Source organism: Mesoplodon densirostris, chromosome 4 (assembly GCF_025265405.1).
Source record: "Mesoplodon densirostris isolate mMesDen1 chromosome 4, mMesDen1 primary haplotype, whole genome shotgun sequence".
Classification (NCBI taxonomy): Eukaryota; Metazoa; Chordata; class Mammalia; order Artiodactyla; family Ziphiidae; genus Mesoplodon; species Mesoplodon densirostris.
The window spans coordinates 173,768,497-173,791,264 of NC_082664.1; the positions used below are offsets into that span (position 1 = coordinate 173,768,497).

Sequence of the window (22,768 nt, forward strand, 5' to 3'; positions counted from 1 at the left end):
TGGAGTTTACATTATAGTGGGGGATGAAAAAATAAAATATGATATGCAGACTATAATGTATATATTAGCTTGAACTATATGTAAAATTGTTTACTGTTTTTGACCTACAAAAATGGTTACCTTCTTCCTATTTAACATACGACTGAGATGTTGTGAGCATTGTCAGAAATTGAATTAGGGAGTTCTTCCAAAGCCCGGAGCAGAGAATAAGCCTGTTACAACCCAAATAGCTCCCTTCTACCAGATACACCCAAGTCAGGTTGGGTATATCAAGTAAGGTTGACATAATCCGTTTGCCTAAAAAACCAGAGGCATACATCTTACAGATGTTCACATGGGAAACATTTAGATTCCAGATTTAATTATGAGTTGAAAGCGCATGCAAAGGACTCCCGTAACGATAGCTTTAGAAATGCACTTAAGAGGCAAAACTGAATTCTCAGACAATGAGGCAACAGTTTAGAAGGACTGATAATTCGTTCTTAGTTGAGTAAGTATAGTATAAATCCTGGTTGGTTGTGTTTATGCACCGGATGGAGCCTAAAGCCCACACCCATCTTACCCTTATATTATATCTATCAATATCTAAACATCATATTTTTTTCATCCGAGGAGTAGGGGTTGGCAATGTGGGGTGGCTCGGAAAAAGGGGCGAGGATGTCTCTTTACAAACTATTCGGTGGTAATGTTAATAAGTCTGAAAACCAAATGACTGGGTTTCTTTTTAGGCTATAATAAAATGGCAATATCAACACGGTCTGTAGTCATGCAGATGTTCTACTACTTAAATTTAGAGAAATCTTCTTGTACCTGTTAGGTATTTTTCAGTGTGTCTAGCAAACTATTGTGTTCAGAATGGCAGAATATTCACCAAGAGACTGGCAGTAGCCTTGGCCTATACTACCTTTAACTTTGTCTCATTGGACGGGGCTTTTAAAGCTCTTGCAATGCCCTGAATTTCTTAATTATTCTTAAGGCCAATGAAATTTTGTGTTTGTTTTGCCTTATAATGTTTATAAGAAAAGAGACAGAATTCTTCCCTTTCTCCTTATTTGAAACTTAGGATTTATACAGTTAGGTTATGTAATATGCTTAACCTTGGAGAGGATTCATGAGGACCTAAGTAATATCATTGGTTCTAAGGCACTTAAAGTATTAAATTCCATTTTAAGACTTTCCAGTGTTCTCAAGTGCTTTTGGGTCACAAAATAACAAGACTCCACTGAAGGGAGCTACAAGAGAGGCTTCTGAAGACATGAATTTCAGCATGAATGTTGTATTTTCAGACTTGCTTCTTTCACCTTTCCCAATAATGCCCTCATCCTCTGTCACGGCATGAGGGTTATGAGAGAGGGTTGTGCGACACATAATATTGTCATAGGGAGAAGTAGTTTCATTTTTGTCAAAAGGCACACCCTAGTTGGGCTTGAGATATTGCATTATTTCCCTGATGCCAGAAGATGGGAAGAGGCTTTTTTTGGGCTGTTGGGTCTTCAGTGCTGCACGCGTGCGTTCTCTAGGCGCGGCGAGTGGGGGCTACTCTTTGTTGCAGTGTGCAGGCTTCTCATTGTGGTGGCTTCTCTCGTTGCGGAGCTCGGGCTCTAGGCGTGCGGGCTTCAGTAGTTGTGGCACACGGGCTTAGCTGCTCCATGGCATGTGGGATCTTCCCCAACCAGGGCTCAAACCCGTGTCCCTGCATTGGCAGGCAGATTCTTAACCACTGCACCACCATGGAAGTCACCGAGGCTAACTTTTTAAAATAGATAGACTCATTGCCCTCTTCTCTTTATTATCTGAAAACGTCAGGGAAGACATACCCAAGATGGGAAGAAGTTGCTTCCATGAATACCAATAACAATTCCTTTTTCATCCACTCTCCACTTACCTGATGGCCTTTTCCCTTGATATCCATATTCTCTATGACCACAATTGACTACATAATTTGTGAGGCCCAGTACAAAATGAAAATGTGGGGCTCCTTGATAAAAAATTATTAGGCATTTCAAGATGGCAAAAGCAGAGCATTAAACCAAGTGTGGGATCCTCTGAAGCACAGGGCCCTTTGTGCCTGTACAGGTAGCATGCCCAGGAAACTGGCTCTCATTCATGAAGGCTCCTCCATTACATCTAACTCTTTCATTGTCCTAATGGTCTTAGAGATCGGAGAGAGTTAAAGCCCACACTCAAGGCTAAAGTGAGCCTGATAGTTGCTTCGACAACTGACAGTAATGGTTGTAGTTTTCATCTCTTTCAGAAAAGACCAGACAGGGTTTAGATGCTGAGCTATCTTGCCCACTGAGGTTTAGAACTCTTCTTATGATCATTGTTATTGAAGTCATATAGCTAGTTATGAAGATGGTGGGGCATGTGGTGCTGGAGGTGGGGTTTTATCAGATAGTCCAAGATGTAGCTCAAGATGCTTGCACCATCAAAGGAAAGTCTATTTAGGGGGCAACTTGGCATTCTCCACTCTCTTTTTCTACTACATTGTGGGTTTTTTTGAGAACTTTTATTTAAAATATTTTTTCACTGAAGTATAGTTGATGTATAATACTGATATTATATAAGTTACAGGTGTACAATATAGTGATTTTTAAAGGTCATACTCCATTTATAGTTATTATAAAATATTGGCTATATCCCCTGTGTTGTACAATATATCCTTGTATCTTATTTTATACATAACATTGTACCTCTTAACCCCTGCTTCTGTTTTGCTCCCTCCCTCTTCCCTCTCATCACTGATAACCACTGGTTTGTTCTGTGAGTCTGCTTCTTTTCTGTTATATTCACAAGTTTGTTGTATTTTTTAGATTCCACACATACGTGATGTCATACATTTCCCTGGCTGACTTATTTCACTTAGCATAATACCTTCCAAGTCCACCCACGTTGCTGCAAATGGCAGTATTTCATTCTTCGTTATGGTTGAGTAGTATTCCATTGTATACATATACCACATCTTCTTTATCTATTAATCTGCTGATGGGCACTTAGGTTGCTTCTATGTCTTGGCAACTGTAAATAATACTGCTATGAACACTGGGGTGCATCTACTATGTTCTTGACTTCTGCTTTCTCCTAGCCTCACAAATTCTGTTTAATATGAGGTAAAGTTGTTATCACTGTAAACATTTAATATTCACAGACAAAATAATTTTAAATTATCTGCTAACACTTTTAATATTAAAAAGAGTGATAAAACCTACTGGGTGGTAGAGTTTTTTCCTTTGAATGTTTCTTCAGGAAATCCTTTGGAGAAGGTACTTCAAGTTTTGCTGGTCCCATAGTTTTCATTGCAGTTTTAAATTTTTGCTTGTCATCTTTTACAGCTGCCTTAAAAACTGATACATACCTAAAATTAAAAGAAAAAGTTGTAGCATTTACATTTCTAGTAAAAATTATTTAAAGTTTAAAAAAAGGATATACATTTCTAATTTATATATATCTATATTCATTTGGAGATAGCCATAAAGCATAATTACCTGAATTATCTGAGCCCTGTCCATCAGGCTTAAGCAAGCTACATGGAACCTTTGCCCTAAGAAAAACGTACCAGGATAAAGATGGTCATAGTATTTCCTTATTATCCTTTGAATATCTGTAGCATCTACAGTGATGTCCCCTCTCCCATTCCTTATATTGGTAATTTATGTCTTCTCTCTTTTTTTTTTTTTTTGCTGATAAGTCTAGCTAAGGGCTTATTAATTTTATTGATTTCTTAAAAAAACAGCTTTTCATTGATTTTCTTTAATGTTCACGTTTTCCATTTCAATGATTTCTGCACTGATCTTTACTATTTATTTGGAGTTTAATTTGCTTTTTCAATTTTTTTTTTTAGTTTCTTAAGGTACAAGTTTAGATATTTGACTTTAAACCTTTATACTTATCTAATAGAAGCTATAAAATTAAAAAATACCTTTTTAATTCCCTTCTGATATCTTCTTTGGCTTAGGAGTTTGTTTAGATGTGTTTTGCTTAATCTCCAAATATTGGGGGATTTTCCAGATACCTCTTTGATTTCTAATTAATTTCTACTGTGGTTAAAGAATATAATTGTAAAATTTCAATCCTTTAAGATTTTCTGGCACTTGTTTTATGGCACAAAGCATAGTCTATCTTGGTAAATGTTCTACATACACTGGAAAAGAAAGTGCACACTGCTGCTGTTGGCTGGAGTGTTCTATAAATGACAATTAGGTCAAACTGGTTGGAAGTATTTTCAAGTGTTCTAATAATCATTGAAAGAGAGATGAAATCTCTGACTATAATTGTGGATTTGTCTATTTCTTCTTTTAGTTCTATTGGGTTTTGCTTCATGTATTTTGAAGCTCTATTAGTAGGTGCATAGCATTTAGAATACCTTCTTGAAATACTAATCTCTTCAATATTATGAAATAATATTCTATATCCCTTTTAAAATTCTGTACTCTAAAAATCTACCCTGTCTGATATTAATATAACCATTCCACATTCCTTTGATTTATGGTAACAGTATTTTTCCATTCTTTGACTTTTTACTTACTTGTGTCTTTATTTTTAAGGGGATTTTCTTATGGAAAGTGTAGAATTTTTATCCTTTCAAAGGGTTTCATTTCTTTGGTGTATTTAGACCATTCACATTTAATGTGATTTTAAAAATATGTTTGTGTTTAAATTTTCCATCTTGCTATTTGTTTTCTACATACCCCATTGCTGGTTCTTCCTTATTTTATTCTGCCTTATTTTTTGTTTTTGTTTTATTTTGTGGAAGTTCTAAGGTTTAAAATATACATGTTTAACTGATCACAGCCTACCTTCAAGTATTATTATGTCACTTCACATAGGACATGAGAACCTTACAAAAGAATACTTGCATTTACCTCTCCCCCACCTTTATCCTAATGTTATATGCGTGTTATGAAACCCGTAATTCATTGTGATTACTTTCCCTTTAAAAAGCCAAATAAATTAAAAAGAAATTCAGAAATAAATTTAAAAAGAAGAAACTTTAATATTTACCCATATGTTTACTATTTTATGTGTTCTTTATTTCATTGTGTAAATCCAAATTTCCAACTCATACCCTTTTCTTATGCATTATGGACTTTTAAACTTCTGGCTTCCACTGTTTCTGATATTTGCTGACCTTCTTTCTTCCTCTGTATGTAATGTTTCTTTTTTCCTTGGCTGTTTTTAGGATTTTTCTCTTTATTACTGGTTTTAAGAAATTTTATGTTAATGGCCCTTGGTATGGTTTCCTCCCCCTCCTCCTTCTCCTTTTCCTGCTTGGGGTTCATTATGATTCTTGGATTTGTGGATTTAGAGATTTCATTAATTTTGTCAAAATTTCGACCATTATTCAAATATTTCTTCTGTATCTCTCTACTCTCCTTCTGGGATTCTAATTACACTTGTGTTAGGTTGCTTGATGTTGTCCATAGCTCACTGATTCTGTTTTCCTTTTCAGTTTTTTTTCCTCTCATTTCCATTTTGTATTGTTCTAGTATTACTATGTCTTCAAATTCAACAATATTTTCTTCTTCAGTGTCTTAGCTGCTGTTATTCCCATTAAGTATACTATTTTCATTTTAGACATGGTATTACTTATGTCTTCAAGTTAGATTTGGGGTTTTATTTACCCTTCAATTTCTCTCCATATCTTGCTCATGTTTTCCTCTGCCTTTTTGAACACATGGAGAATATTTAAAATAGTGGTTTTAATCTCCTTGTCTACTAATTCTCTCATTGATGTCATTTCTTTGTCTGTTTGTATTGACTGATTTTTCTCTTGGTTATACATTGTATTTCTGGGTCCAGGAGCTTTTAGTCTATTTCTGATTTGGCCCTACTACTAAGGCAATATATTTCTGAGGGCACTACTCAATCCCTTGCATCTTAGGAGGAGTTTCCACTCTGGTTGGTGGGAATATAAACTTTATCTGGCTCTGCTGCCTTCTGTTGGTTATTTCCCTGGCCTTGGTAGTTTCAACATATGAAAGTACTGTCAACCAAAGACTTCAGGGAAATTCACCTGCATACTTCTATAGTTCTCTATATATGTAGTTCTTTCCTCTCTAGCACTCTTGTGCTGTGAACGCTACCTGCCTTGACCACCTCAAACTCTGAACTCTGTTTCTTTAACTCAAGGAAACTGCTGGATTTTGTTTTAATTTCTCTTTCCTGGACTTTTGTCTGGAGATTCTCTCCATAGAGTATGTTGGGACAATTGTAGGGCTTGTTTCCTTTCTCTTAGGGATGACTGCTCTGCGTTGCTTGTCCAGTGCCTGAAAAGCCATTGTTTTACATATATTTTTCTGGTGTTTTAGTTGTTTAAGGTGAGAGGGTAAATTCCACTCTTGATTGGAAGCAGAAGTTCAGCTATACCACTTTTAATACTTTGTATTCTCATCTTACTATGTAGGTAAGTTTGGGTGGAGAAACATTAAATTGTTTCTTGCTTTTAGAAGACTTTCCTTAATCATAAACTAAATGGCTGGGAATTAATTATGGTCCAAACTGAATGAGCTCACTAGATACCATCAGGAAATAATGTTCAATCCAAATCTGTGCCTTGAAATTCCCATGGAAGTTAGAAATGGCAGATATGATCCCTTAATAAAATAACTTCCTCTGCAGTAAAAAGGAGTGCGTATACTCTCACCTTTTTAAAATTTGCAATCTTGTGATTCATTACACTATTTTGTGTGAGTTGAAAGCTTACCATCCGTTATAGAAAACAAGATATTCTATTCTATATGAATAATAATTTTTTAATTTTTCCAAATTACAAAAATTTTTTTAAATGATGAAACTAATGTAATGGTATATGTCAATTATACCTCAACAACAGCAAAAAGGAATAAAGATCTAGGTTCCCTCCATCTCCTCAACTCATTTTCCAGAAAAAATTATGTTTTCTATATCTCTATTTATGTATGAATTGTAACTTGATTTTTAAAACCTAATATAGGGGCTTCCCTGGTGGCTCAGTGGTTAAAAATCCGCCTGCCAATGCAGCGGACACGCGTTCAAGCCCTGGTCTGGGAAGATCCCACATGCCACGGAGCAACTAAGCCCGTGTGCCACAACTACTGAGCCTCTGCTCTATAGCCCGCGAGCCACAACTACTGAGCCCGTGTGCCACAACTACTGAAGCCCGTGCACCACAACGAAGAGTAGTCCCTGCCCACTACAACTAGAGAAAGCCCACGCACAGCAACGAAGACCCAACACAGCCAAAAATAAATAAATAAATTTATTTTTAAAAATACTTAATATAATGTGATACCTTTCCATGTTAGTACACATAAAGTTTACTTTCTTTTCTTTTTTTTATTGCATGAAAGAGTCTTTAAATTCTATAGCATTTTACAATTTTCAAAAGTTTCACCCACATTGTTTCATATAATCCCATAATAATCCTTTTTTCCCCCCACCCTCTATATTACCCCTCCCCCCTTCCCTCTCCCCACTGGTAACCACTAGTTTGTTCTCTATATCTGTGAGTCTGCTTCTTTTTTGTTTTATTCACTAATTTGTTGTATTTTTTAGACTCCACATATGAGTGATATCATACAATATTTGTCCTTCTCTGTCAGACTTATTACACTTAGTGTAATGCCCTCCAAGTCCATGCATGTTGCTGCAAATGGCAAAATTTCATTCTTTTTTTTATGGTGGAGCAGTATTCCATTGTATATATATACCACATCCTCTTTATCCATCCATTTATTGATGGACACTTAGCTTGCTTCCATTATACTTTCTTTTCAATAGCTGCATTTTATACTATTTTCTGGATAGTGTGGTTTTATTATAAAGATCCAGAGGGTGACTTTATTAGACAACTGGCCTTACTTTCTACTTTTTATTAGATGTGGGCTATAGATTAATTATTCTAAAGTTAAAGTTATCTTTAATAGACGTATCATACTTGCACTTACTTTCTTGCCAAGAGTCACCACATAGTCATATTAAATCTGTAGATACACAGTTCTAAAGCAGTTTATCTTAAAGAGCACACAGAGAAATACAGACCAAGAGTTGGTACAGTCTGATAATGCTTGTTTGAGATTTTTTTATCCTAATGGGTTAGATGAACATCTGGTTAACTACTGTTTTTTGTTTTGTTTTGTTTATTTATTTATTTATTTTTTGCGGTACATGGTCCTCTCACTGTTGTGGCCTCTCCCATCGCGGAGCACAGGCTCCGGACGCGCAGGCTCAGTGGCCATGGCTCATGGGCCCAGCCGCTCTGCAGCATGTGGGATCTTCCTGGACCGGGGCACGAACCTGCATCCCCTGCATCAGCAGGCAGACTCTCAACCACTGCGCCACCAGGGAAGCCCCTGTTTGTTTTGTTTTAAATGTCAGGCCAATATTATTGCAGCACTGGTCAATTGTGTAGAATTTTGGGACCTAGACTGCTCATAGCTCATTGTTCAACTGGAAGAGGGTGCCCTTCATCCCACTTTGATTACGTATATCCATTTTCTAAATTCTCATTTAGCATCTGCATCTCTCATTAGGGTTTTCAACAATATATGGTTTTATTGTTAACCAACATTTTAATGTTTATCTTTCAGTTCCCCAAGGAGCCTGTAACCTCTGAGGTAAGGGAGATCACAGTGCTGTCAATTGTTGGTTTCCCCAAGGAATCCACCTCTTTGTGAAAGCTGGACGATCATCTTGCCAGTCTTGCAAAGAGCTGCAGTGAGCTTTACTGAAGCTGGGTTTATAACTCAGTGATGCAAACAAGGCTCACAGCTTAATATATTTCTTTCTTAGCATGAATTTGTACTGCAGTAAGGGGATTGGGTAAGGGCAAGTTTGTGTTACTGTGGTGAGAAAGAATTGGTTAAATGTTTTATTATGCTTTGTTTTTTATAAATTAGTGTTTTGCATGCATGACATCTTGTCAAATTAAAAACTCATGGTTGGGGCTTCCCTGGTGGCGCAGTGGTTGAGAGTCCGCCTGCTGATGCAGGGGACATGGGTTCATGCCCCGGTCCGGGGAGATCCCACATGCCACGGAGTGGCTGGGCCCATGAGCCATGGCCGCTGAGCCTGCGCGTCCGGAGCCTGTGCTCCGCAACGGGAGAGGCCACAACAGTAAGAGGCCCGCGTACCGCAAAAAAATAAATTAAATAAACAAACAAACAAATAAATAAATAAATAAAAACTCATGGTTGTGCTGACAGTGTAGGCTAACTTCACCCTAATGCAATGAGTTCTTTGCCATCACATTTGGATGCCTTCTATTCCTTTCACCGTAGGTTAGTTTTTTCTCCTTACTCCTTCAGAGTAAACCAAGGAGTTTGTGCTGTCACTCCAACATTGCCCAAGGGCAATGTTATACACTAATAGGGGTTCAGTAAGTGCTTGCCAAATGAAAAAGATTTTTCGTATAAGATTTCTTGAAAAAGTCACCTAGATGCAGTAAAGCTTTTAAGTTTACGAAAAAACAAAACACCTATTTAGTAAACTATCTTAACATTCAAATACAGTATTCAATGGAAAATATAACCTGCCAGTGAGTTATACAGAGAAGCTTTATCTTGTACAATATACAGGAATTTTCGACCAGAAGTCCATTCAGCAATAGTTAATTTGAACACTTCTTATAAACTCTGCAACTGTACCATATCTTACTTTGAATTCCTATTTCTAATTTCTACTAGATTTTGAGACGCTAATGGAAAACAAAATAGGTATTGGTTCGGTTAAAAACAGATACTCAGGCTTAAAAATGGAAGAATCTGCCCTCTTGTTGAAGATGTTATGCACTCCAAGTAATTACTAGTAAAGATAATTGATAATTAGATGTGAAAGACCTTAAAGATTATCTAGTTCATTTAGTTTGTTTTACAGATCAGAAAACAAATGAAAATGTATTCATGATCACAAAACCAATTAGTTGCAGAGCCTGTTCTTTTTGTTTGTTTTTAGCCCAGTGCTCTTGCAATGCGGTTTTGACTTGGATCAGGAAAAAGAGAAAGGTAAAAGCTGCAAAAATCCTAGGAGGAATGAGATTTTCTCTATCAGTTACCTTCTTTTCTCCTCATAGATTTAACTAAGTGCTAAGTCCCAGGAGACTAACTGGGATATTTACTGTGTGGTTACCTTTTCAAAATTTCGGGAATTAAAGAGGGTCCTAAGACCTACATGAAAGTCTTAACTCAATTACGTATTCTTGGGTCTCTATCAATCCACTCTTCCTTCCATCAACTATCAGATCAAGAAAAGACCTTAGAGGGACTTCCCTGGTGGCACAGTGGTTAAGAATCCACCTGCCAATGCAGGGGACACGGGTTCAAGCCTGGTCCAGGAAGATTCCACACGCTGTGGAGCAACTAAGCCCGTGTGCCACAACTACTGAGTCTGCGCTCTAGAGCCCGCGAGCCACAACTACTGAAGCCCGTGTGCTACAACTACTGAAGCCCACGCGCCTAGAGCCTGTGCTCCGCAACAAGAGAAGCCACCGCAGTGAGAAGCCTGCGCACAGCAACAAAGAGTAGCCCCCACTCGCCGCAACTAGAGAAACCCTGCATGCAGTAATGAAGACCCAATGAACCAAAAATAATAAATAATTTTTTTAAAAAATAAAGAAAATGACAACTTGGTTTTTTAAAAAAAACCTTAGAAACGATCTCATGCATTTATTTTGTTTCACCAATCAAAAAACTGAGGCTCAGAAACAAACAGGAATTTATATTTGACAATACTCTTGGGGAAAAAAAATAAGTATTATCCCTTTATAGAGGGAGCAGCAGTGTAGTCAGGAACAAAACAACGAACTCCTGAAACCAAGTTTCAAGTATCCTAACACAGGATAATAAAATTGTGATTTTCTCTTTTCAACCATAAGAAATTTCAGGCTATGTTGTATGCCACATCATACACGAACAATTAAATTACAAACAATCACACACGTATTAAAAGGAGGCTAACATAAGAAAACGGCCCTCTCACAGCACCAGGCCGCCCTCTCTGTGAATTGTGAGATGCTAAATACTTATATTTTGCAAACTCTTCTTTAAGAAGTTGTCATCCAAGGCTACTTCATTGAGACAAAAACACGTTATCTCGTTTTGAAAGTGATATGATGCTTATTTAATCCTGAAATGGAACAGTAATTCCCCACTCTTGTTTCAAGCGGTAATCTTTGCTTACCCACGTACCTAGGAGGCCGGGGAGGTTTCTTCCAGTCACTGGGTATGAGGTTATAAATGCTCTCAGAAGAACACATTGGATCCATGGCCACCAAATGAGTACTTAAAACTACTCAGCTTTTTTCTCATTATACCAATATCTCCATCCCTTTCTTCATCGCTTCCCCTTTCCTCTCCTAATCTCTTGCCTTCTCAAGGAACTAAGGCTTCTCTTTCACACAATTCCCCTTTGACGTCTACTTAGCTGTCCTCTCTTGGGAAGAAAATAAAATATCTCTTCTATTACTCTTGGGATCACTTAGCATTGTTGACGGCGCGACTGCCCTGGAAACAGTTACTAGGCAACGGGGAGGTGGAAGGTGGCCCTGCAAACTACCTTTCCTCTCTTCCCTCTCTCTGCAGCTCCTTTTCTCTCAGAGAAGTTCAACCTAAAAACCACTGTTTATATGTACCTTTGGGAGTAAAGGGGTGAAGAGTGGCGTCCCCTTAAAAATGTTGCTCTTTCTTGTTTCTGTATATTTGGAGAAAAAGATAAACTCTAGCAGAGACACGTGCTGCATCGAAGCTGGCGTGCCGGCGTCGCACAATAACATTCTTGTGCGCAGGTGCCAACCCGGTGGGGGCGGGGCGAGCGGCTGAGGGCACGCTGACGCACGTCCGACGTCGGGAGCGGGACGAGGGAGGGAGGAGCCCTAGGAGAGGAGCCGGCTCAGGTGGGTGGAGCGCGGGACGAGTCACTTACCCAGTGCTGGGCTGCTGCGGCCGTGGGCGTGGCACGAGGACGCGGAGGCCGACCTCGGCGCAGGCGCAAAGGCCGCTGTGCAGGAGCCGAGTGGGCCTAGCGAGGCCTGGGCTCAAAGCTGTGGGCCGTCCTGGGCGGGCGCCTGAGGTGTGGGGTTGCGGCCCGAGGCGGCACTGGCGGCTCCCGGACGCTCCTTCCCATTTCCTTTCCTTTCCCCCGTCTTCTCAGTGTGATTTTCTTGGTGAGTTATTTGAGGAGAAAGGGAAACTGTAGAAACCAGTCCGTTCCCATCGCATGCCTTTCCCGCTCCGTGCCTTCCCCTTTGCGCTGCTCGGCGGTGATCCCAGCGCTCTGTCCGCGCCCGCCTTCTCGGCTGCTTACGTCCCGGGCTCAGCCCTGCCGCCACCTGCGCGGGCGCGCCCGCGCCCTGCCGTCCTCCCGGTTCACCTGTCACGGCCCGTCCTCCCCTGGGCCACCTGCCTCCCTTTCTCCTGCACCTCGCCCCTTCTCCGCCAGTTTACCTCTTGATCGGGCCCCTTCTCTTAGGTCTTTGTTTTTTAAACGAGAAGCCTAAACCTGACGGAGAAGCCTTTTAAACGGGCCCTTGAGTTGTTGCCTTTTTTTTTTTTTTTTGGTGTCCCTTTTTGAAAACGATCTTAGAAGAGGTTTTATTCCGTTTGAACCATCTGGTCTTCCGTGAACCTACTTATTCGCATATGACTGCTGAAGGAAACTCACCATCCCGAGGCTTTGAAAGACATTTTGGCAATATGGTTTTGAACCAACCTTATAGAGGCCACTCTGCCCGAAGGGACTAAGGATGCTCCAAGATAAGAGAAGGCCAGTTTTGGTCATCTCACTGCCAGGGTGCTCGGTGGAGGGATTAAAACAGCCTGGTGGGGCTTCCCTGGTGGCGCAGTGGTTGAGAGTCCGCCTGCCGATGCAGGGGACGCGGGTTCGTGCCCCGGTCCGGGAGGATCCCACATGCCGCGGAGCGGCTGGGCCCGTGAGCCATGGCCGCTGAGCCTGCGCGTCCGGAGCCTGTGCTCCGCAACGGGAGAGGCCACAACAGTGAGAGGCCCGCGTACCGCAAAAAACAAACAAACAAAAACAGCCTGGTGGCTTGGTTACCTTAAAAAGGTTTGCTGAATGTGTGGGTCCTTATCATCTTGGGCTCTTAGTGAATTTCATTAGCCAAGAATAAATTTAGTTTTTTCTTATCCAGTTGGTCAGGTTTTTATTTTTTATCCCAGGCGTTTGACAAAGATTTTACTTCAGATGATCGGCAGCTTGTGGGTGATGCTCCTGTTCTTCACATCGGATTTTCTGTTTTGAAACAAAACAGTTTATATGTATATGCCACTTTGACCTTTTCCTTTCCACTTTTGAGTATTTTACGTTTTGGGGTTTTTTGCTTAGCATGTATAGAGAAGAATAATGTTCTCTATATATGCTAAGATTTGAACTAAGGACTCAGAATGATAATACCGTTAAGCCAAGTGGACAGTCATTGGCCAAAGTTTATAAATTTTCTAACTAGAAGGAACGCTTTGGGACTGTTTATGTGAATCAGTTCCTAAAAGAGCCAATAAAGGCAAAGCATGATTTCTCCAGTTAGTGAGCACCCACTGGCTTTAGCTAGTCTTGACTTTCTGCTGTTACTGAATACAGTAATTTCACTGATGTCAGTATATTTATTATGGTTTTAAAAATACTAAACAGAATTTAAGGTCTCAATGTAGTGTATTCAGTGCACCGTCTTAATGAATTTGTTAAATCAGTTGGAAAGGAACTTTTTTTCCTTTAGATACTTGGTCTGTAATTCTTCTTGCATTTTGAAAGTATGTTTACAAAGAATGCATTTCTAATTTTTATAATTCCCTCAAAATGGCAGTCCTGTTCAAGGAAATGCCTATGTTCAGTATGTCCACAGAGAATTAGTATTGGTGTACCATCAGAGGTTGTGAACTTTTTCTGTAAAGGGCTAGATAATAAATATTTTAGGCCTTTGCAGCCCAGATGGATCCTTTCGAAACTACTCAGCTCTACCATTATAGCTCAAAAGCAGCCAAAGACAATACTTAACAAATGAAAAAAAATGAATGAGCAAAGTTTTGTTCCCATGAAACTTAATTTACAAAAATAGGGGTGGGCCAAATTTGGCCTGTGGGTTGTAGTTTGCACAGACCCCTTATATGAATGAATGGTTGTACATACAAATTAGGTTTTTTCTCTAAGTATTATTTTAATCTACTTAAATGAATAAAATGGGCAGAGGTGGGAATATAAATAGGACAATTGGGAGGAAAATAAACCCTTTCTAAAGACATATTCTTTACAATATTTTTCTAAGTTATAGAATTGCAAAGGGTACTTAAAGAGGCTTTTGAATTAGATACGCAAGACCTTAAAAGATATCTAAAAGCGTAAGACTACCAACAGGAAAGCCTTAGTCATCTTGATTCTAAGATAAAGGCAAAGATGAGTGGTGAACTTGGAAAATGCTTTGATTGTAAGACCCCTGTGATTACCACATGGCACTGAAGTGTGGTCCTTCCTCCTTGCTGTTTCAGTCAGCTGACTGACTGAAGGCTTGTTAAGAGGATTTTTACTTAGTAGTCAGAAGCAGCAAAGCTTCTAACCTTCTGCTGGTTAGTTTATATCCTAATATATTTGCATTTTTTCGTATTATGGGAAAACAATTTATTGTAAAAATGCAGGAATTTTTAAGGAATTTTTAAAAAACCTTAGAATGTCTTTCTTCATAAAATAGTGGACTAGATTTAGTCATCCTTAGAAATGTAAATAGAGATTGTATTAAAACAGGATGACAAGTATAATCATGGCATAAATATTTTCAAAAGTTCATTGAACTGTAGCCAGTTCTCATCATGAAATAATTTTTGAAGTGCTATGTCTTATGTTTTATTTTGGGAGAGTAATAGCAAATATTTTAAATTGGTAACAAATGCTAAATCATTTTCACTAAATAGATTTTGACAATTTCCCAGAAGTATTCTAGGTAATTTTATAATGGAATTGAAATTTTCTGGACTATTTTGGAAGTAAAAATTGATAATGGGTTTAATATGATTTTGGCTGATTATCAATCATCTAGTGGTAAATGTAGAAAAATATCACTGTAAATAGTTTCCTGAAAATTAATATGTATTTCTGTTTTAAAAGTATATAACTTTGTTATCATTCTTAGGAAATAATTTAAAAACCTTTTAAAAAGTGGTTTCTGTACTTTTTTTCCTTGAATTCTTCAGTTTTGATCAGCTTGCCACAGTAAAATTGTTAAATTTCATACTTCGAGGTCACACAGTACTTAAATTAATATGTGCATATGGACATTCTGTTTTTGTTTTTTAAAGTTCTTGCTGTGATACTGACACATCACTGCCTTTCCATTTATCTATTTGAATGGCAAGTGTCTTTCATGTCAAAAAAGTGTCCATTGGAACTAGTGGATCAAAAAACTCCACTGTAAGTGATAAAACCTATTTAAAAATTACTAATGTATAATGGAGTGGTATATATCTTCTATCCCCTGAGAAATTAGAGAGTTTACTAAAATATTTTTGTGTAGAACTTGGCTCTACAAAAAATATTTGAGAACATCAATGATTCAGTAAAACCTGAGTACTTAATGATCAAGAGATTTAGTCTTTAAGTACTGTATGTGTTTCTTGACCCTTATGTGATTGACTTGCATTTAATTTGAAATAGTTTTGTTCTTGGGCTGAAGAAAAATTGCCTATTCATAACCCCTGTACTGAAAAACGTATTAAAATATAAGTAAATGAAAAAGTCTAATAGCATGGCTTTGAATCATAAAGGAAAATGATATGCAGTTGGTCCTCACTTTTCACAAGTTCTATATTTGTGAATTCTGCTAGCTAAAATTTATTTATAACCCAAAATTAATACTTGTAGCACTTTTGCAATCATTAATGATCACGTGCACAGTGGTGAAAAATTTGAGTCATTAGATATACATTCCAAGCTGGAGTTAAACAAGGTGAGGCTCTGCCTTCTTGTTTCAGCTCCTACTATAAACAAGTGTCTTTTTTGAATTCTATTTAAGTGCCACATTTTTTGCATTTTTGTGCTTCTAGCTGGTGATTTTGCTGGTTAAAATGGCCCCCAAGCAGAGCGCTGAAGTGCTGCTCGTGTTCCTAAGGCACTAAGGCCATGATGTCCCTTACAGAGAAAATGTGTGTGTTAGATAAGTTTCCTTCAGGTGTGTGTTAAAGGCTGAGTTCAATGGTAATCACTATGTATATATATTAAATAAGATGTCTTTAAGCAGAAACACACATAAAACATTACGTATTGATCGGTTGTCAAAAATGTTGTGACCAGAGGCTCACAGGAACCTAACCCTGTACTTCCCCTAGGAGCAATGGTTCAGTATTCACTAATTCATATTCATGGGGACGTGATAGAACATAACTACCATGAATAATGAAAATTGACTATATTACCTCTTAAGTAAAAATGCAGTTTCCAGATAAAAGTTACATGCTGTGGGCATTATTCCATCTTCTCTTGTCTTTCGGTTTGCTTACAGTGGATGTTGAAACCCTAAAATGAGTTAGTGGCTAAATGTTACAAAATTTAGTATGTAGCTTCTTTAATTTTCTTTAAAACTGATAATGTTAGAGCACTTAATACCTGCCTTCTGCTAGTTTCAGGAAGATTTTTATGGTGAAGTAATATTGATACAGAATTAATAAGTTGAACTGTCACAATTTTCTACTTTGAATTCATATAAAACAAAGGAAGAATAAGGTTACGAAAGATAAGGTGAAAGATAAGGTGAAGTTAACATGCATAATTTTTGTGTTATAGTCTTCTGCTTTTAATGGAGTTGATGTTAAGCATTGTAGCAACCAACATAAAGTGGAAAAGATCAGATAAAAGATTTAATGTCCATTAAAACAAACCAGCTACTCAGGTAATACACAATTATTACCAATATAGACCTCAGAAAGTTATGCATTGGGAACTGAAAAAGAAGACACTCTGTGATGTTATAAGCAAAAGCCACCTGAATAGGAGGTTAATCAGGCTGTTGTATACAGTGTCCTCAAAATCATGTGTTAAAGAAGAGTTCCAGAATAAAAGTAGTTTAATACAAGAAATTGCTGATAGGGTTCAAGTGTACAGTTCTCTGATCCTTGGTTTGTTTCAGGGAAAGGATTAGACTGTGCTTGACAAAACAGTTCTTGATTCACGGATGAGTACCCCTGTTTTCTCTGAAGGTTTATAAACAAACCAAACCATTAAAAAAATGCCTAGCTTTGTGCCTAGATATTTTGATTCAATTTATATATTTTTAGTCTATTGTCATTGAGTGACAGTGGTTAATATTACTATATAAATGGTCTTATGTGCCAGCCACCATGCTATGTGCTTTGAATTTATTATAAAATCATTTAAATAGCCAAGAGGTACCCATGTGTGGCAGACACTTTGCACTTTTTACAGGAGATATTATTGCATCTAAATCATGTAGTGATTCAGATGGATAAAACAACCTAAAAGAGTAATTCAGATACTCATTTCATAGCTTCAGTCCACTGATCACTAAACATACAGTTAAATCATTGAAAGTTTTAGGTGTCATGTGAAAGATTTATATTTATCATTTGGTTATGTTGTCTTATATATTGCTTTGTGGCAGAAATTCAGTACTGTCTAGTAAAACTTTTTTTTTTATTAAAATTATTTTTTATCATAAGATGCACATATTGGAAAAAAAGACAGTATTTTAGTCTTTTAATAATAGTTTTAGGGAACCATGAAAAGGGTCAGTTTATTATTTTTCTGTACTTAAAAAATTTCAGATGGACATTTTAACAATAGACTGTGTGGAATTTTATGATACTGTTATGATTAACTTGAAATTTTTTCCCTTATAGATTCCACTTTTTGCAAAGATGGCTTTGCCTCAGCATCCACAAACTCTTCACCTAAGATTGGTCCCTGTGTGTCATATGTTTACAAGTCAGTGGGAGTTTAGCACATACAAGCTGAAAAGCCAAATAAGGAAATGTATTCCTTCTCTTAAAAGTTCTAATTTAAGTTAAATTCAGTGTTAGCTTAAAATAGTTTAAATGTTTTATTAGAGAACAGTTTGAGTAGCATAGATGATCAGAGTGGTAAATGATTGAAAGTTTTCAGAACGTGTCTAAACGTACGATCTGACATTTAATGTGGCTTAGTTGCATATTGATTCTACCACAGAACACGTGAAAAGCTCCACTACATGTCTGTAAAGTTACTTTAGTCAATTTAAATAAACATTGCAGCAGTTATTAAATGGTACTTTACATATGACTAAAACTTTGACTTGTCTTGCATACATTTGTGTTTTAATGGTGAGTATATTTCCAAAGACAGGGATTTGACCAGTATGGGGAATTACAGAGCTTCTCTGGATGCCAGAATAGTTTGTCCTTTTATCATTGGAAACATTCCTGAGTTTCTTTGCTATCACTCTGGAGTCTGGAATTTGAGTTAAGTCTCTCCATTGATGATGTTTATAGGACAGAAATTAAAGTGATGGTCCCATGCAGAGAAGGTTATAGATATGGAGCCTTTGACTTTGCTGCTGATTATCAATCTTTCTTAAGTATTTGCATAATGTTATATCTTTCACTGGCTTTTTTTAAGGCCTTCAACATGAAAAATAATGTAAGAATGATTCTTAACAGTGTGCATGTAAAAGGCATGTAAGAAAGAAAATGTCATACCTTTGCCCTATAGTTTGGAAAATTATTTAAGCATCTGATTTATTTATTTTATAAGCAAATATTTTATTCTGGCTTCTTGTGAATTCTTTGACTAAGAAATTTATGAGTAACATGATAATCTATCAATATTTTCATATAACTAAAGAGAAATTAAATATAAAGAGTATTGTTCAGCTTTTTGAATTGCAAGTAAATAGCATTCCAACTCCAAATAATCCTTATTTACATGGGTTATAAACCATGAGACAATTTTCATTATAGGAAAATACTAATTTGATTTAGTATCTTTTTGAAAAAGCATCTATGATACGGCACTTTCTGAATAAAGTGTTGTTCATAGTTACAAATTGTTAAAGTTTTTTTTTTTTTTTTTTTCTTTTTGCGGTATGTGGGCCTCTCACTGTTGTGGCCTCTCCCGTTGCGGAGCACAGGCTCCGGATGCGCAGGCCCAGCGGCCATGGCTCATGGGCCCAGCCGCTCCGCGGCATATGGGATCCTCCCAGACCGGGGCACGAACCCGTATCCCCTGCATCGGCAGGCGGACTCTTAACCACTTGCGCCACCAGGGAGGCCCCAAATTGTTAAAGTTTTGATTACTCAATGTCTTGAGACTTGAAAAGATTGTTAAAAGGATCATATGAAATAAATGAGAATTTGGGTTCGAATACTTTTTTAAATATCCCATAAATTTGGAAGAATTTTAAACAGTGTATGTACTGTGGGCATGGTTATACTTAATGCTATTGGGATAGTCTTTTGAAATTAGTAACCAAATGTCTTTTTTGTTGTTTTTATGTTTGAAAGGGCCAAAGCCAGTTTTTAGGTTGGCTTGCGCAGAAAAGTGAAAAGAGAATGCTCCACTTTAACCGATGTCAGCATCTGAAACAAATAACTCAGAAATGCTTTTCTAGTACACATGTGAAAACGGATAAACATGCACAGCTATTTCTTTCAAGAACCTTTGCACTTGCAGAAATAAGGAAGTCATGGCACTCAATCTACTCTCTTGTTGGAGACAAAAATATTATCCTGATGGGACCACCCGGTGCTGGGAAAACAACAGTAGGCAGAATAATAGGTCAGAAACTAGGTTGTTGTGTCATAGATGTGGATGATGATATCCTTGAAAAAACCTGGAATATGAGTGTGTCTGAAAAATTGCAGGATGTTGGTAATGAGCAATTTTTAGAAGAGGAAGGAAAAGCTGTGTTAAACTTCTCTGCATCTGGAAGTGTGATTTCCCTTACTGGGTCCAACCCAATGCATGATGCTAGCATGTGGCATCTGAAGAAAAATGGAATAATTGTTTATCTGGATGTACCGCCAATAGATATAGTTAGTCGTCTAAAATTAATGAAAATAGATAGGATTGTAGGCCAGAGTTCTGGAACATCTCTGAAAGACTTACTTAAGTTTAGAAGACAGTATTATAAGAAGTGGTACGATGCTCGTGTTTTATGTGAAAATGGGGCTTCCCCGGAGGAGGTAGCTGACAAAGTGCTGAATGCAGTTAAAAGATACCAAGATGTGGACTCAGAAACATTCATTTCCACAAGACATATTTGGCCTAAAGACTGTGAACAGAAGGTCCCAACAAAATTCTTCAGTGAAGCTGTGACTGAGGGGTTAGCTCCTGATGGTGGACTTTTTGTTCCTGAGAAGGAGTTTCCAAAATTAAACTGTGGGGAGTGGAAAAGCCTCGTAGGAGCAACGTACATAGAAAGAGCACAAATACTCTTGGAAAAATGTATACATCCTGCTGACATACCTGCTTCCAGGTTGGGAGAAATGATTGAAACTGCTTATGGGGAAAACTTTGCCTGCTCAAAAATTGCCCCTGTCAGGCACCTGTCAGGTAACCAGTTCATCCTGGAGTTGTTCCATGGACCAACGGGATCATTTAAAGATTTGTCTTTACAGCTCATGCCCCATCTTTTTGCACACTGTATTCCACCAAGTTGTAATTACATGATACTTGTAGCCACCTCAGGAGACACCGGGAGTGCAGTCTTAAATGGCTTTAGTCGTCTTAGTAAGAATGACAAGCAAAGAATAGCTGTGGCCACATTTTTTCCTGAGGATGGAGTAAGTGATTTTCAAAAAGCGCAAATAATTGGCAGTCAGAACGAAAATGGATGGGCAGTAGGTGTCAAGTCAGATTTTGATTTTTGCCAGACATCTATAAAAAGGATTTTTCAAGATTCTGATTTTACTGGCTTTCTTACTGTGGAATATGGAACAGTCTTAAGTTCAGCTAATTCCATAAACTGGGGCCGACTGCTTCCCCAAGTAGTTTATCATGCTTCTGCATACCTTGATCTCGTTAGCCAAGGATTTATTTCTTTTGGAAGCCCAGTCGATGTGTGTATTCCCACAGGAAACTTTGGTAACATTTTAGCAGCAGTGTATGCCAAAACCATGGGAATCCCTATTCGAAAATTTATTTGTGCTTCTAATCAGAACCATGTTTTGACTGATTTTATAAAAACAGGACATTATGATCTAAGGGAAAGAAAATTAGCACATACCTTTTCACCAGCAATTGATATTCTCAAATCTTCAAACCTGGAGCGACATTTACACTTGATGGCTAATAAAGATGGACAATTAATGACAAGATTATTTAATCAATTAGAAGAGCAGCATCACTTCCAGATAGAAAAGACTCTAGTTGAGAAAGTTCAGCAGGATTTTGTAGCTGACTGGTGCTCTGAGGGAGAGTGCCTAGCAGCTATTCACTCTACCTACAACACTTCCGGGTATATTTTGGATCCACACACTGCTGTTGCAAAAGTAGTTGCAGACAGAATGCAAGATAAAACCTGCCCAGTGATCGTCTCATCTACAGCTCATTACTCAAAGTTTGCACCTGCTATCATGCAGGCTTTAAAGATCAAAGAAATCAGTCAGACTTCATCAAGTCAGGTTTATTTACTGAGTTCATACAATGCATTACCTCCACCTCATAAGGCTTTATTAGAGAGAACAAAACAGCAAGAGAAGATGGAGTGCCAGGTCTGTGCAGCTGATGTGAATGTCCTGAAGAGTCACGTGGAAAAACTAGCACAAAATCACTTCATATAGAAGTTTTCTGAGTAAAAAAAAATGTTCTGGTGATAAGCATACAATAATAGATCACAAAAGTTGATTTGGAATACAAATAACATTTTGTTTTTTATGTAAATATGTATGTCTATATGTAGATCTGTTATCTTTCGGAATTTCAATAGCCTAATCTCTAGATCTGAACATTATACCTACACATGCTCCTTGGATCCTTAATCTGGAAGTGACAGAAAGGTAGCATAGTGCACAGACCCTTGTGCTGTGCTTTGCACTCATGAGGGATATATCAGTTTCTACTCCCTCACCCCCACTTTTAAGCAGACCAAAATGTCTGGTATTCAATCTGGCAATTAAAATATTTAAGCATAGTTGTTATGTAGTACATCTGTAACCATTACCAGTTCTCTATTGAATAGAAAGATAATTTACCACTCTAATGGTTAACTTCTGTGGAGGAAGTAGTAAGCTCATCTATTAAGAAAGGGCTAGTAGTGTTTTTGACTCTCCATTTCGGACTTGTAATTAATTATGTGTATTCTACGCCACCCAGATTAGATAAGTGCTCTGGCCTTCACTCCCTTTGGATATGTATAGTTAAGGTGATGTAGTTTGAAAACCAAGGCACAAGATTTAAATCCACGATGTAATAATCAACAGAACTACTTAGTAGTGGATACGGAAATAAAATTATGTATTTCAAGAGAAAAGCTTTCCAACATTCAGAGTATTTGAATAGTCTTCATGGAAGTATGTTTCTAGTTCTACCAGTTTTCCTGTATTATTTGGACTCCATTCCTATATAATTTGTCTATTGTCTCTCTTTTCAATGAACATTGTCTTTTTTGATAACTAAAATCACATACAGTTGATGCATATATTTAGTTTTTCCTTGTTTGTAGTAACAATACATTATAAACGTGATTTACATTTGTGAATTTCCTGGATGTTTTATTTCTGAATTAAAGATTATCAGTGAAAGGACCTGTTAGTGTAATGGACTACTCTCAACCACAAGATGGCATTCCTAACATAATTTGTCTTTG

The 22,768-nt window shown here is 37.6% G+C and overlaps 2 protein-coding genes across 4 annotated transcripts in view; one reads left to right on the forward strand and one right to left on the reverse strand.

The window, feature by feature from the left end:
* ENKUR (enkurin, TRPC channel interacting protein) overlaps positions 1 to 12,202 on the reverse strand; it is a 30,413-nt gene extending 18,211 nt beyond the window's left edge. Inside the window, exons 1-2 of one of the 3 annotated variants that reach the window (XM_060095466.1) lie at positions 11,896 to 12,202; positions 3,210 to 3,355 (exon numbers count right to left, since the gene is read on the reverse strand). In XM_060095466.1, the coding sequence (XP_059951449.1) occupies positions 3,210 to 3,297 (88 nt within the window). In that variant the 5' untranslated portion in view covers positions 3,298 to 3,355; positions 11,896 to 12,202. The other 2 variants (XM_060095465.1, XM_060095464.1) reach the window with 2 other exon arrangements.
* Positions 11,971 to 22,533, forward strand: THNSL1 (threonine synthase like 1). Its single transcript, XM_060095463.1, has 2 exons — positions 11,971 to 12,136; positions 19,464 to 22,533. The coding sequence occupies exon 2, from the start codon at positions 19,512 to 19,514 to the stop codon at positions 21,741 to 21,743; it is 2,232 nt and encodes a 743-aa protein (XP_059951446.1). The 5' UTR covers positions 11,971 to 12,136; positions 19,464 to 19,511; the 3' UTR covers positions 21,744 to 22,533.
* Positions 22,534 to 22,768: the final 235 nt, after the last annotated feature.

Coding starts and splice junctions, on each gene's coding strand:
- THNSL1 (XM_060095463.1), top strand. CDS start 19,512: ATGCTCCACTTTAACCGATGTCAGCATCTGAAACAAATAACTCAGAAA.